A 16,611-nucleotide genomic window follows, 5' to 3' on the forward strand; every position below is an offset into this window, starting at 1 on the left:
ACCTCACCAATACTTTCGCCAATCTCCCCTCCGATCAAGCCATGGATACATTTCAAGATCGGAAAAAAAGTGCGGTGGTAAGCCGGCGGTATCACGAGGAGGTGGGGTTGTCTTGATCGAGAGAGGCTAGGTCATCAAAGATGATATATTCGCATCTCGACCCATTCTTTACCATTGGACTCTCTTTCTTCTGACCTCTAAAGAGAGTCTTAGTTACTCCCGCCGTTGACCAGAGCTTTTTTGAATTTCTTCACGTTGACGTCCAGAGCACTGGGCAGAAATCACATTGCGTCAACACCCGTTAGGGCCATCCCAATGCTTTGTTTTAATTAGACAGTCGGATTCCCCTGGTCATCAAAACTGTGAAGGGTCTCTTGACCACCATATTGACGCTCAAATCGTTGGCGCGTCCGAACATCCAACAATCGGAGCGCATATGTATATAACATGAATCCTGATGGATCCTGCAAGCCAAGGTTTCTAAATGACTGCGGTCCTTTCAGTACGACTGAAATGAAATTTTACAAAGAGGGCAGATCATTTCGTGAAAGTGGTTTGAAATTGTAAATTTTCACCAGATAGTTGATAGCGAGAATCCGTTTGCTATCATACAAGTTAAGAAGTAGGTTCCAGGCTTGGGGATATTCTAGCTCTGTAATAGGAATGGGTGAAATGGCTTGGAAAGCCTCTCTTGACCATGAGTCTCGCAAATAATGGAATTTTCGGATAGTGTCAATGTACTCGTTAGTATGCACAAGTGATAGAAAGGTATCTTTAAACGATGGCCATTGGTTGACGTCACCATCGTAGATTGATGGTGGGGAGCCCAGCTTCCGCCCGACGACTCTTAGAACCTGCTGAGATATCTAGGTTTGGTAATTAGGTGGTTTCGTTCTGCTCGGGAATGTTATGAGACAGAGCTTCATAATAGAACTCACGAGTTTCTTGTCTGAGCTGACCTAACTCATCTATGTTAGTAACCTTAGTAACAATGACCTCACTGCAGACCGTTATAAAACGATCGTGTGTACTATCCAAACGCGAGAGTCTGGCCTTAAACTTGGGAATAATTTCAGGGTCAAGAACCTCATCTCTCAACTTCAAACCAAGATCTGAGGTCGTTTTAATGTCGTTAGAGAGGTCCATCAGGTCGTACCTGTATGCATCGAGATCGGCAGTCAACTTTGCTCCAGAATCGATTCCAAGTCACCTAGTAAGGTAAGGAACGAAGTGGTTGAGATGATGGGCAGAAAAGGGACAAAATAAATAAAAACCCAACTTTAAAATCGACAAGATCCGGCCCGGAGGACCAAAAATCTGGGGGGGGGTCTTTCTAAATAATTGAAAGGACAAATCTATAAAGTATAAGGCGTCGGCTTCTTTGAGGTGAAAGGAGCCGACGAAGGGAAAAAATGTGTTGGTAACGGTTCGGCCAGATTATCCTTTCAGGATTATATAGAAAGGGATAAATAGGAAAAGGAAAGCTGAATTGTTGGGAAATTAGACTATGTGAAAAATATTGGATGTGTGGAATGTAATGTGATGATATAGGTATGTTATCTGTATTCAATTTGATTAATGATATTGGCGTAGCTGCGACTGAGTTTACATGTATCTGTTCTGTAATTGATGCTGTGTTTATCTCGGTTGATATAAACAATTTCTAAGAAATTACGTTTATATTTGTTTTGTTCTGTATGTTTTTCTGAAACCTACATCACACTAGACCGCATCTCACGATTTCTAAATAAATATCGATTAACGGTCACTAATCACCACACATTTCTAAATGAAATTAATAGTGAATATGACTAACAATTTATTAATCCTTGTGGAAATTATCTGAAGCAATGTAATGTTATCGTTTGACGTGAGAGTACATAGCAAATGAAATAAAACACATGCAATATATTCTACCGAATAAAACACTCAAATTAAAATAACAAACTGGGTATAATCAAACAAAATAATAAGTAAATTATAATAAATTAAAATCTAACCTGTAAATCAAAATATTGTAATCGATTGATTAACAAAAGTTGACCACGAAAAAATACCGGATCCGGATAATCTTAGATCAGATTTGAATTTAGTCCATTTTATCGAATATGAACAGAAATTAACAAAAATAAGTGTTAACTATTAAAATTTTGTAGCAAAACTAAACAAAATAATCTAAAATAAGGGGGTGAAATCCTTAAATTATCCCCTGAGCACATTTGAGGTGAAAGAAAAAAAATGATTAAGCAAGCTTGCATGCAAAAGTATAAGGAAAAAATAAATACAGATTTTGAAGTACGATGTCGATGAATGGTGGGTTCACGTTGATGGATCGATGGACGAAGGAGATTCGAAGTCCCTGCGGTGAAATTCCAGATGTCCTGTAGGCGAAGATCGAACGAAGTTCCTGCTTCTGTAGGTCGAGCAGCGAGATTTTCTGCCAGTGATTCTCACTATTTTGGCTGATTCGAGAACAGGCGATACCAATCACTCGGGACGATGATTTCCCCGAGTATCGACAAAGTTCTCCCCTTTTTCCGAAGACAAATGAACGAAAATGATTTAAAAGGGTGAAGCCGAAAAAACAAAAATGGAGTCGAAGTGGTCAAGGCCTGGGAACCGAATGATCTTACAGCCGAGCGGAGTGTTATTGTTGTTCGAAGGCGGATTATTTCGGTCAACAACTGGTACATTTAGCGTTATCTATCTCTCTCTACGCCCAACGATAAATTTATAAGGTTTAAAATAAATTGAAATGGAAAAAGGGGAATGAAAGGAAAAATTATAAAGGAAACATTTTCTTGAAATTTTGATACCCTTAAATATTAAGAAAAATGCACGAGTTCAAACAAGTGCCGCCTACCCCTCCGCCTGAAAAGTTCACTCCCTTTCTGTCCTGGTAGGTGTAAGGAGCAGTGGGAAAAAATCAGAAAATAGTCGGTGTGCAATCACATATCACAAAAATTTTGACCTCAAAATAAATATCAAAATGCCGAAATAACAAAATAATCATATAAAAAATATTGCATTTTAGTTTTAAATGAGGGATTTTAACAGGATTCTTTCATTGATCTTCTCTGTAGAAGGTGAATTTGGTTTGACTAAAAGGGTTATAATTTTGTGGTATGAAATGTAAAAGGATTTTAATTTTAGTTCTTTTCTTTATAAAAAGTTAAATTAAATCTAATTTGAAATTTGAAATTTTCATTTATTCCAATTGTTTTTTTATTTGTGCCTAATTTTGTTAACTTTGGTTTTGGTTTGAATATTTATTTAGTAAAAAAACGATGCCTGATTGATAGATTTTATTTATTTTCAAAGAACTTATAACAACTGGGACCTTGTTTTCCTATCTTCTGGGCCCAAAACAAATCGTTTACACATATATTAACCGATTTTAACGTTTCTAATTTTGAAAAATGCAGAGGGAAGTTGTTATAAACTGTTTATTTTATGCAAGACTGCATTAACACTTCGAGATATTTGCTTTGCTGAAGTTTCCAATGACAAAGTCGTAACACAATAGGGTTTAACTTACTGTGAAACCTTGGTTGTGTACATTAAATGAACTTTACACATCTATGCACAAATCTTTTAAACTTTGCTCCGCGGTTGCCGATTTGTCGTAGTGTGAAGTGTGAGTGAAATTCCATGTTCTATGTAGCGAGTGAAACACTAATTGTGTTAGCTCGAGAACATTTGTAATAAAAAGTAATGTAATGATGTAAAAATAAGAAGTGGCTAACGTGTATTTTTATGTATTGTTTTCCAGTCCTCAGGCTCGCTGGTTTTTATTTATAGTCGATTTCAATTATCCCGGGAAGGCAGGTGCAACATAAAATTGGCACGAGATGGTCGTATATTTCGTTCGCCACTTACTCTATTTGAAGCAGTATTTTATACGTAAAATACTCAATTACTTTTGGTTTCTTTTTTAGTGTCTTTCACGCCTATTTTTCAACCTGCAGCCATTTGAGCGTCTCTACCAGTAACTGACTTTTACATGTGCACTAGCCTCTCTTTTGTACCTCAGGTTGCGAACTGTAGAATAAAAAAAAACAATACATATATAATATATATATTTATTTATTTATATTTATACATACATCACCATAAACATAGAGGTCTGGTCACATTCACTTCCCCATAGTACTGATATTCCTCGGGTAGGGGTTGAACCCACTCCATTCTCGCTAATAACTTACTTTTACTTAACAGACGTCACACTCACCCCAGTGTACCCGATATTCCTCGGGGCTGGGTTAAGCAACCACTATGGTGTTATAAATTGTCGCACATTTTTCCTGTTAATTCATGTTATTTTTCCCGACCAGTATATTTTTATGCTTAATAGTAAAAATTGCTAAGGAGAGAATATATAAGCATGACATTGACAGGTTTTTTTATTTTTAAAAAGCTGTCTATACAAGTCGCCCAGGATATAACACGAATAGTTCATTTTTGAATTAGAAAAACCTCGTTTAAGCGTGATCTACAGCCCCGAAAAATCAATCCGTAAATGAAGATGGACAGGAAACAGGTCGTATAAACCACTGCTTACATACGCTCTTGTCAACCGGCTGAGCATCTTATGGCAAAACAAAGTAGGCCGAGTTTAGGTTGTAATTGGAAAATTATCCTCCCAGTCTACAAATCAAATATTGTAATTAAAAAATGCTTTTCAAATTGATTCTCCTTTCCTCTACAGGTATTCCTTCTGATACTTCTTGATTTTCATACGTTATTTTTCTTCTCCACCCCCTATTCATTTCTTCATTATAAATATGTATTGAAAACGTATGTATCTCAGTTATTACACCCATCTTAAGAATGACCGAAGACAAAATAAAATTAGCGTATTTTTCAGTTTTATTAAACTTAAACAATCCGTAAGATATAACATTAGATAAACTGAAAATCTTCAACAAAGAGTGCACATGCCGATTATCATATGAGGCCGGGCCGACACAATCGTACGTAAAAGAAATGTTTACATGTGCAATGAAAGCTCTCGTCCGACAGCTTGGTCGAAAAGCGATTGCCGCCGTCCCACATTTTATGAGGCCAAATTTTATCACAAATAAAACCCTTGTTTTTATTGGTGGTCGCACCGTAACAGAAGATGACGGAAAAGTAGGTTTCCCTGTGGGGCGGGGCAAGGATGTGGCTGATTGAAGCCGAATCTAATAAGTTTGATCATTCTTGATACGTAGCGGACGTAAAGCCCTTGAGAGAAGTTCTTTTATTATTATTTCCTGCTCCTAATTATTAATTTGGATCTCTCTTCAACGCCCTATCCCCGACCAGGTTATCAAGGTGAGCTAATAAATGCTCCTTCCTCACGGAGACGGCCTTAATTAAAAAAATTGCAATCGACAAACTGAGGCCTCACAAGTCCCAAATAATAATAAGTTTAATTAATTAATGGGTAAGCATCTCTAGTTTGATCGTCAATGTTTTCTTAATCATCCAATTGCAATTTTTGCTTTAATTAGTGAGTGAAAAATCTGAAGCCGATTTTGTTTTGCTCTGGTCTCTCAGTACGAATTGAAGTAAGACGATTTCTATTTATTTATTGCTATCTATACAAAATATACATTGAGTAAATAGTATAGTTATATATTTCAATTAATTATTCTTTCTATGTAAGGTCTTGGTTGAGATAAAAATATATAGAGTATAGTTATGTATATACAGATCTGACAGATCTGTAAGACCAGGAGGCAGTGGGGAGACAACCAACCAGTGCTGTAACTCTCTTTTATTTAATTGGTTGGGTTGAGACAGAAAGTCACGAGGCCATAGTCGTTTTAAACGGCCTGGAGGATTAGGGGGTGAGTCGTTGAGGAAAGAGCTATGGCTAGTGGGTTATGGTGTAGAGATAGTTTATAGCGGAATTTTAGGAAGCGTGTTCGGATAAGATTTTTCACGAATGGGATTTTACGATCCTTGCGGATCGTTTAATTGGTGAAGTAGAAGGGAGCATTGAGGATACGGCAGAGAACTTTAGATGAAAGGATTCAATTCGTTGGATGATTTGACCTAGCCCGATAGTTCCATTTCGTAAGTGCAAATAGGTCTGATGAGTGTTTTGTAATCGTTAGCTTGTTATGTTTGAGGAGTCCATATGTTTTGTTAAGTTCTTGTAGTTTTAATTTGTATGTGGGTTCCATGTAAGTCTGCTATATAAGTAAAGCCCGTAGTAGCGGACTTGGTTCGATGGTGGTATTGTTTCTTTGTTAATATGCCCTGGTGGGCTGGTTTGATGTTCGTTCGCCATTGATTGCACCAGTCGAAGGCCACTCCCTCTCTGCATATTTACCTATCCATGCTACATATTGATATATGTAGCGTTCTGCCCCCCACACTATGCCAGGTGTTCACAGCTGACATGCTATCACATCCCGAAACCACCACATTCACATTTGCAGACGATACAGCAATTCTCTCTAGCAACTCCAACCTTGTCATTTCCACTCGAAACATCCAACAACGCCTCTCACTACTAGAGTCTTGGTGCAAAACGAAAAGGATAAAATTTAACACAGACAAAACCACCGACATCACTTTCACTCTCCGTAAAAAGATCACCCCCCCGTTTTCTTAAATAATATTCCCCTCCCAACTCGGACAAGGTGCGGTACCTCGGACTGTACATCGACAAACGCCTGACGTGTTGTAATCCTCACTCAAGACTGACACGATATAGACCTCTTGCATGAATTCTTGACAAACGCTCTAATTTACCTCTCAAAAATAATAGGCTGCTTTACAACCTCATAGTTAAGCCAGTATGGAGTTACGGACTGTAAGTGAGGGGTTCAGCCAAGCATTCCAACATCCACCGCATTCAAACTGCCTAGTCGTTAATCCTACGAAAAATACTAGATGCTTTATTTTATGTATCGAACCTAACTACACATACAGACTTACATATCCCTTTCGTTCAAGATTTCGTTCCCGTTACCGCACGTTTCATAAAAACCTCCCACTACCGTAAATCAGCCCATCAGAAACCTCGCATCCCGACGAATCCCTCCCCGCCGACTGAAGAAACAATGGCTTCGAGATCCCCCAGGAAATGGGAGGTGATGATAGTGAAAGTGACAATGTCACAACTATCAATTAAACACAATATTTTAGTAACATTTGGAGTAATACCAATGGCTATTTTCTCCACTCTTGTTTTCATTTGCTCATTGTTTCTTGTTACTTACTTGACGGTAGTTGTAATGTACTACAAATTATATTTTAAAAAATTAAATGATTTGATTTTTCAAAAGGAAATGCCATACGAATGGTGCACTTATCTGTTTAATAGTTTGACCATGATTGGAGCGCAGAGATTTTGGCAAGAAGAAGTTGACGTATTGGCAAAACACAAAAATGCGTTGATAGAGTTTATGAAAAACCATTTATTAAGTTATGACTATGACTGTATGTTTAACTGCAGAGTCAATAACTACTTCAGGCATATACATAACACCAACTTTGAAGAAATACATTAACCTTAATGTCCCATTAGAAATTATAAAAGATTAATATCAAATCGGAACAAAACCAGCAAAAAACAAAACGTTTCCAAGGCTTTACCTAACAAATTCATTCAGTAAAATTGAACCATACCATGGTCCCCATCATGGCAGAATATTCCGGCAACTTTAGTATAAATTTTACAAATCGATTGGCTAACTTATACCAAAGTACGTGAAAAGTTTGTCCTCTGGGCTGAATTCAGTTTTTCTTGGATCCGACTGCATTAAATCGTATTCATAATTTCTACCATCCAGGTTCAAGTGCAGGTATGTCGCTTATCATATTCCAGTGTTAATTATTTTGCAGCTGCAATCTTAGGAATATATTGCATTTTAAATTTGTATGAAACGAGCCCGTTTTATAAGCATTCAAAACACACCTGGTGTACTTGATATATCTGGGAATATCATATTCGGCGCAATATACCTGAAAATTCTGGCAGTGAGATTGGAATGTATTAAACAAATAAAAATTCAGCCTAACAAAAATATTAATAACCACATAAACTTTCTTTTTTGTACCCTATATTTGTTATTTATCCAATTATTTTTAACCCTTCCATCCGTTCAAATGTACATTCACAGCGAGAATAGGCGGACAAGGATAATCAGGGACATAACTGCATACAAATGCACAACAATTCACAGAATAATTAACAAAAAGATAAAAACATACTCATATTATTTAAAACAATAAAATATTTGATGTTAACATATATTACTAATAAAAAATAACTTCTTGATTTACTACTTTATAATTTCTGTTGAATATTCTATTCATTTAACTTCCTCGGTATTTCAATAAAATCAGCTTGATTGTTTTTGAAGTAATTCGAATTCGAATAATTTCCAAGGCAATTTTAGTTGTGCCAACTCTTTTTGCAGCATACGTTTGGAAAAGATTTGTAATCCCACGATATCCTCTGAAGCCTTTATTACATCTCTAGAGAAATTATCTTTTGAACTAGAGAAACTGAACAAATTTTGTTCAAATATAGTAACAAACCAAAGATTTTTTTTTAAATATATTTTTTTTAAATATTCAAATATAACGCAATATTGATTTTGTCTCAATCCGCATGACGTATTGAAAGCAAGTATGAACCACAGATTTAAGCGTAAGAAAACAGTAATTTTGGTATGTTTGTTTGTTTAAACGTTTGCAAAATGAACATTTATCATGTATCATACCCTATGTAAATGTTGAGTTTTATTTCTGTTGTCACAACACGTAAACATAAACACATCAATTGTACAACATGATTAGCCTTATCAACTTCAACTGGACATTACATTCAACAATAGTGCGCATAAAATCATCTCAGTGTTTGCCTTAGCTTCTGTGTTAATTTTGCAAATGTTTGTTTATTATCTCGGTTCTACATAGCATAATATGTAGAAAACAGGCGACAGTATTGATCAAAAGTAATTACAGTTTGACAGTCCAATAACAAAATGCTTTTCGAAAAATTCCTTCGCAAAAATTAACTCTATCGGTTCATTTCAAGATTAAATCATAAAATTGTAGGTTTTGATGGGGAGTTGGTGTCCGATTGGAATGAAGTCACGATAGCTCAAGTGGTAAGAGCAGCGTATTGAGCCGAAGGTCGTGGGTTCGGATCCCGCTCGTGACGCTAGCTTTTTCATTTCAACCAAAACGTTACATAAAAAGCTTAATTAATTGAAAGAAGTAATTCGGTCAATCAGACCACTAAATATAATGGATTAAATCATAAGGTTGAGCAAGTGTGTAAGTTGGGTTATTGAATTCCAATATTCAAGCCCTAGTATACATTTTTTCCAAGTATGGCTAATCTCGTTTTTAAACGTTCGGGAATCTTCAGTGGAAGCCCGCATGTTGTCAATTGCGTTATGTTTTCACCATATGAGCCTTCCCCAAAAAGCTTTTCATCCTTCAAAGGTCCAGCATATTATCAAAAAACTTTCCAAAAAGAAAAATCCTGGAACCGACCTTATAACAGCTCAAATCCGTCGAGTTATAAAACTATTGATTTTCTCTTACAATAGAAGTTTTTCATTATCAAGATTATCTACCACAAAAGCCCCATAAACTTCACCACCTACCTCAAACCTATCGACCGATAAGCCTCTTACCTATCCTAGGAAAAATTCTAGAGAAGAGCATTTTTAAAAGAATCCTTCCCATTCTAGAAGAACAAAACATTATCCCAACCACCAGTTTGGCTTCCGTAAACATCACAAACCACTAATGCCACCGTGTTAGACGCTGTCTCTTCCTCTCTTGAGCTGAAACAGTACCTCTCGAGTGCTTTTCTTGATGCATCTGGCATCAGGATATGCTGTGGAAGGTAAGGAGCATCTTCTTTGGCCTACTTCCTTATTCCCGATCTTACCTGACTGGGCACTTCTTTCAAGTCAGCCAAGGTACATCCGTCTCTGACTACCGTAATGGAATAATACCACCGCTATACTTATATCACATATCTATTCTTACAGTTAACGGCGTCCGCTCTCTTGGGCTGTACTTACAAAAGATTAACTTGGAAGCCACATATAAATCTAAAAAAACAGGAATTGACTATCCATTAAAAAACACTCCTTACGACTATAGACAAACGGTTAAAACTGTCGCGTCACAACAAACGACTGATATACGATAATAAAGCCAATTTGGACGTACGGCATTGAACTGTGGGGTTCTACCAAACATTCCAACTGCCAACTTATACAGATTGCCCAATCCAAAATCCTCCAAAAAGAAGTCAATGTGTGTCCCTTATATGTATCCAATCCGTAATGACCTTAACATTGCTTTTGAGAAAGATGTCATAACATTTCGTGTATACAAAATTCCACAAATCCCTTTCCTTGCATCCCAATCTGTTTGTCCCACCTTACTATTACTACTATATTACTTACTATATCCGTACTATATCCAATAATCCTCCCTGGAGAATACAGCGGCAGTGACGTCGCGACCTGTTGGGCAGTGAGACTAAGCCTAGAAAGATCATCGGAGGATGATTGTTCGCATTCTAGTGTTAGATTATTTATTTCATTTTTTCTTCAATTACTATATTTTGTTTTAATTTATTTTTAAATTTGTACATATAAACAATTTTAATTGTGATAAGTTCAAATAAGTACAGTTGTAAAAAGAAAAAATGTCACTTTTGCTGTTGCTGTTGATATTTAAGTCATGTCGAATGCTTATTTATCACGTTTATGAAGTTAATTCGTCGTTTTCTCCTTTGGTGTGGACCGTAATTAATTTTATCCGTTCGTTGATTCATGATATTGTTAAATCTGTGTAAACTATCTCTTTGACTTTACTTGTGTTTATTTATGTTAAAATGTTAATTGAAAAATATTGTGTTACAGAATGCCAAAGCAAGCTACGACTTCAGCAGTAACGATCAGTTTCCTTATCCGCGATACACGGACGACTGGTTTAACAGGTTAGTCGAACAATACATAAATTTTGTTTTTATTGTTTTTGTAAATTCTTTCATGAAAATATATGATTTTATCTTAAAAATATTTAATAAACAGGCCAATTATTTGTCGAAAACTATGGAATTCCAATGACTTTTATTAAACAAAAATGTTTATGCGTGTGGGCGGCCCTTTTCTCTACTAAATTAGTTTATATATAATTCGGTCAGCAAATTGTAAATGAGAGTATGGGCGTTGCTTTACATTAAACATGAGCTTGTATCAACGCGTAAACAAATTGACGCCATTTCTGAATTAATGAGTTGAATTGGACCACATTAATCATGATTCTGATGAGTCCATCCAAACATAGATCTATAATTAAACACGCTGCAATAATAATGATTAATGAACAGTAATAAGGAGGGAAATGTTATCCTGCTCAAGTAGAGAATTTATTATTATTAACATCGTTATTTTCAAGATTCATATGAAATATAAAATAAAATATTATACAGGGAGACAGAAAAAACCACATAAAACTTGGTCCGATTCGCAACCCTTTCGCAGATATTCAACTTTTTTATCCAACTGTCTACGGTTTTCCCCACAAATCTACTTATAGCTCTTGAACTATTCATTTGCGTGGAAGTAAAAAAAAATCATTGAAAAGAGCGTTAAATTTCCTTTAAAAAGGCCCCCCCTTCTAGAACTTCCCATTTAATCTTTCAATTAATTAAGGTTTTTAGTTGAGATAGAAGAGTCGGTGTCACGAGGGTGATTCGAACCCACGATCTTCGTCTAGATACGCCGCTGCTCTGCCACTTGAGCTATGTGACCTCGATCTACTTGGACCCTAACTTCCCATCTCAACCTCACCTTTTGAATTTTCCCTCCTTTTTGCCATTTTTCAAATGTCGTGTTAATTTTATTAAGGATATTCGACTCGCTGCTGTGCTCGAGAATGTTTTACGGATGTATGACGTATGGTTCTGCAAGGAGGTCCCGCAAGGTCGACCGTTTCTATTATCAGGGTCTTCGAGCGGTGTCAGGCGCCTTCAGGACCACGCCATTGGCCAGCCTTTGTTGCGAGGTGGGTGTTCTCCCGCCGGACCTGAAGCGGGAGCAGCTCGCCTACGGATACGGCATCCATGCTGGCCGAACCAGGCAATCCGCTGGCGGTAATGATCACGGGCAACCCTCACGAGGATAAATATTCCAGGCTGCCCACCCGGACGCGACCTCTAGGGATCCGCTTTGCCGAATCCCTGGAGAGGGAGGGGATGGTACTGTGGCCGGAAGGATCTGGCAGCCCTGCCCAAGTCGCGCACCATGCCGCACCAATATAAAGCGGAGTTCCTTGAACTCCGCTCTCAGCTTCCCGGATGTAAGACCGTCTTCACGGAAGGCTCTAAGACCGGGGCTGGTGTGGCATGCGGGGTGTACACGCGGGAGGAGAGCTCCTCCCACCCACTCCCTAGAGAGTGCAGTGTGTACACCGCCGAGCTAAACGCGATTTGGCACGCAATGCTGGGGGTGTCGGGCATGGAGGACGAAACTGTTCTCATTGCACTGACTCCCTCAGCGCGGTGAGAGCCCTGAGAGACCTCTATACACGGGATCCACTGGTCGGCAAAATCCAATTGAAATATGTGGACATTGTGCGCGCCGGGAAAAGGGTGGTTTTAGCCTGTATTCCAGGACACGTCGGACTGGAGGGGAACGAGAGAGCGGACCTGGCCGCGAAAGAGGGTACTCTCTTTCCTCACAGTGATGATGTTGAGACCACCCCGATTCGGCCTGACAACGCTAAGAGAATAGTGAAAAATATGATATTAGACAAGTGGAAGCGTCGTTGGGCCGACTCGACTGACGCGCTAGTGTCCGTTAAGTTGACGATCAACCGATGGAGCCCGGAGGGGATATCTCGAAGGGAAACCGTTGTCCTGACCCGCCTGCGGGTCGGCCACACACGTGCGACTCATGGGTACCTGTTGGTTGGCGCGAGTCGACCTAGGTGCCCAGCATGCCAAGATGACCGACTCACGGTGTCGCATGTGTTGGAGGGGTATCGCAGCTTGGCCCCGTATAGAGACCGAAATGGAATATCATTACTCTATACTTGTTCTATTGTTGTTATCAGTGTCCGGGGACTTGGATAAAATCATTTCCATTGCATCCAAGGCACCATGGAATAGTCGATGCCTCCCACTGTCCGGGATAAAACGCGCCTAGATACCCATTCTAGCGGCCCGCGGGAAATTATTTTCCATAGAAACATAGGTGTTTCAAATTATAACTGTATTACCCGGAATCGTCCCTCTCTGTCTCACAGGGTAATTTCATTGTTGTGTGTTGGCTAACCGGAGGGGTGAAACAGGATATGGCGCCCATGTAAATTCGAAGAAGCTAGTAGAGCTTCCATAGCCTAGGTTTGAGGACTCCAGTATGATCATGCGGTAGGTACCTATTTTGTAAACAGTAACGGGATCTCTCAGACCCAGATTGTTGAACGCGCAGTATATTTTGAAAGTAACACTTTTCTTCTGGGTCTATTTTAATTTTCTAAATTTTCAATGTGAATATCTCTTTTCTTGATATATGCAGAGACAATGGACCAACATGATCCAAGGTCCAGATTTTTCCGAACGAATTTTAAAATTGATGAATGAATTCAGTGAGGAAGAAGCTGGTTTTGGCGATAATTCTGATGATGAAGAGACCAAACCAACTGTACCTACCTGCGTTCGCTTTAGCGACATTTGTGGTTATAGGAAATTTGTAAAAAGCTAACAGCACACCCATGACGGAATAAACTAACGTATGAGGGACGGTACGGATTAAAGAAGAAAAATCAAAATTCAATGGAAGAATAATAATATGGAAAGATTTTTTTCACTTGGTCATTATGGCGGAGCTTAAGAATAAATATGCTAAATAAGACGGCATTTTAGAGACCACGAGTTCCTATCTGAATAGTTTAATATATAATAACTAGAGACAGGATTTTTATGGAGTAAAAATTGCCAAAATATTCTATAAAATATGCAATTGAAAGCCCTGAAATATGCAATAATATGCAGTATTAATACGTTAAAATATGCAATGATATGCAGTGAACCAGTTTTTTACTGTCATAATAACTTTAAACAGAAATATATATTAAAAGTCTTTAAAACTAATAATAATTAAAATTAGCAAGTATTTAGAGTTTATTTACATTTAACAAAAATATTTTCTCACTTACATAATTAAACTAGATATTTTATACTAATTGAGCATAATTGATGTTAATGAACAAATACTTCTCTAAATTGGCTTCCGTGAAATTATGCCTACGGTCAAATAAAATTTGGGATGATATTGAATATTAGACCTAAGAAGGGTTTTATATTCTTTTGTCGGCATTTCTAGAATCTTCTCTTCCCGTCGTTTCGACCTGTTTCAGTTTTCTTTGAAATAAACCTACTTTTCGCCAAATTTTTATTTTTTACAGATTGTTTTATGCTTCCCCCCCCGAAAACCAATACATTTTAAATATTTGGCGCGATAAATGTGATTTTACATTAAAAAAAATATCCAAATATGCAATTTTATGCGATATTCTTCAAATATGCAAAAATGGGCTCTTTAAAATTTAACCTTCGGCTTCCTAGATGCATGATTCGGATATGTGATTTCCTCGATCGTATGTGGTGGCAAACAAAATATGCAACTGCATAAAAATCCGGTCTCTAATAATAACCCTAGACAGAAATGTATTTATTATTACATAGTACATGTAAATGCGTAAACCTTTTCGAACTATTATAAATCCTGGTCAAACGATAATGCTTGTGCTCCTAATTTGTACAAATTTGGCTTCTTTTTTTCGTTGGCCCGAATGGCTTAGACTGATTAATTTTGCAAGTCGACGATGTGAATGTTCCGCGCGAGACAAATATATTGGCCGGGGTGACAAACACGTCCCAGTACAACCACGAAATATTTTTTTTATCTTGAGCTCCTCGTTAAGCTTGAGGCTTTTTACCAGACCTCAAAGCTTTTTCAAGGGCTCCCGTATATCCTCCAGGCCCTGGATTTTCCTCTCCCAGGATTAGGAATCTCGGCCTACATAGGCCTTCGCACCAACACAGAATATTGAAGAATTTTCTTCTTCCTGGCAATATCTGCACAGGCCTGTTTCTGCCACTCCGAGTTTATACATATGCCTCCGGAGTCTGCAGTGTCCAGTTAGCCGTCCAACTATTATTCTAGTCCTAGCACGTCCGAGCTTTAGTAGTTCTGCCGTTAGTTTCTGCGATGAACCTTTGGTAAACTTTTTCGCATGCCTCTGTCCCGGGCTACATTCCCATTAAGCGGTGGACTTATTATTGATCCATTGTGTAATGGATCGGCGTTTTGGCAGTTTGGTAACCACAAAAGGGTTCAGGGCCAATAGGTGTCTTCATTAAACTTTCCTTGTTCAATTTATAGGCACCCAGACAAGGATAATTTTGTTATTTTCTCCAATGTCGGACAGGGCTCTACTGCAGTCGCAAACTACTCTGCACTTTACCGAGGATGCGGCGATTGCCTTCAGTGCCACCTGGCTGTCTGTGTTGGTGCCTTTTCTTTTTTTTAACGATACCTAGTCTTTGAATCTACTTGGCACAGTGTTCAATAGCCACAGTCTATGCTTGACCGACAGTGATATATCTTCCCAAGGCTTGATTTATTTTTATAAATACCATTTTCTGACCCATACCGCTTTTGGAGCCATCTGTAAATCAGATATGATCGGCATTAACTGGGATTCCTTTCTGCCCTACAAGGTATTTTGATTAGGAATTTTTTCTCAAAACTGAATTTAGGGGTCATGGCATCAGTAGGCATCCCCAGAGTCATCAAGCTGAAGCTCCTCTCGAAGCTTTTCTTCCTCCTTGTTATTTGAGTAGGGTACTGGAGCCTGTCCCTCCATTAGCATGCATGAATTGTGGCTCTGGTCTCTCCCTGGATAAAGTGTGTAGTGGTACTTTTTGAATGAAATATAAAGTGAGTATGTAGTTATAGGGCAAGAAAAAGTAATTAATTCCCGTCATACAGGAAGGCTTAACGTCCGGAATCGAACTCAGAGCCGCTAGCGTGGCAAATACGAGTAGGACGCCCCAACCACTCGGCTACCGCGTTCCCCCAATGGCCAGTATAAAGGCATGTTTCCTTAGTTATAATAATATGATACAGCATTTATTTACCCCATAATTATCATAACAACACAGTATGCATCCTCTCTTTTCTAAGCTGAAGTGCGAAAGGCAGCTGTGCTTTATGACCTTCAACTGAATAACTATGACTATGTTACATTGGCTTTTTTACTTTATTTTCTTTGCTGGCAGTTCAATTGGGGAGGAAAATTAAAGAAAACCCCCACTGACAATTGTAATCCAACTATTTATTTATCTATTTACGGGCATTTGCCCATTTTATTAGAATATTTACAAGAAAGACAAAGAACATTTACAACAAGAAAAACATTGAAATATTAAATATTAATAATAATAAAATTATAACTTACAGTATAATTTAGATACCCAAATTTGAATAGAAAAATAATATTTGGGAGTAAATAAAAAGAAATGTTAATAATATTAGAGATCGTCGCATGCGGTCTGGTGTGAGG

General features: G+C 38.0%; 1 protein-coding gene across 1 annotated transcript in view; it reads left to right on the forward strand.

Annotated features, from left to right (window-relative positions):
- Nucleotides 1-10,892: 10,892 nt before the first annotated feature.
- The window catches only part of LOC112126413 (neuroendocrine convertase 2), a gene marked incomplete at its 5' end in the record, with an annotated part of 56,976 nt that continues 51,257 nt past the window's right edge, over nucleotides 10,893-16,611 (forward strand). Inside the window, one exon of the mRNA XM_024225440.1 lies at nucleotides 10,893-10,975. Within this exon, the coding sequence (XP_024081208.1) occupies nucleotides 10,893-10,975 (83 nt within the window). The remainder of the gene's footprint in view (nucleotides 10,976-16,611) is intronic.

The sequence above is a fragment of the Cimex lectularius genome, unplaced genomic scaffold (assembly GCF_000648675.2).
Source record: "Cimex lectularius strain Harlan isolate CLEC.00 unplaced genomic scaffold, Clec_2.1 scaffold29, whole genome shotgun sequence".
Classification (NCBI taxonomy): domain Eukaryota; kingdom Metazoa; phylum Arthropoda; class Insecta; order Hemiptera; family Cimicidae; genus Cimex; species Cimex lectularius.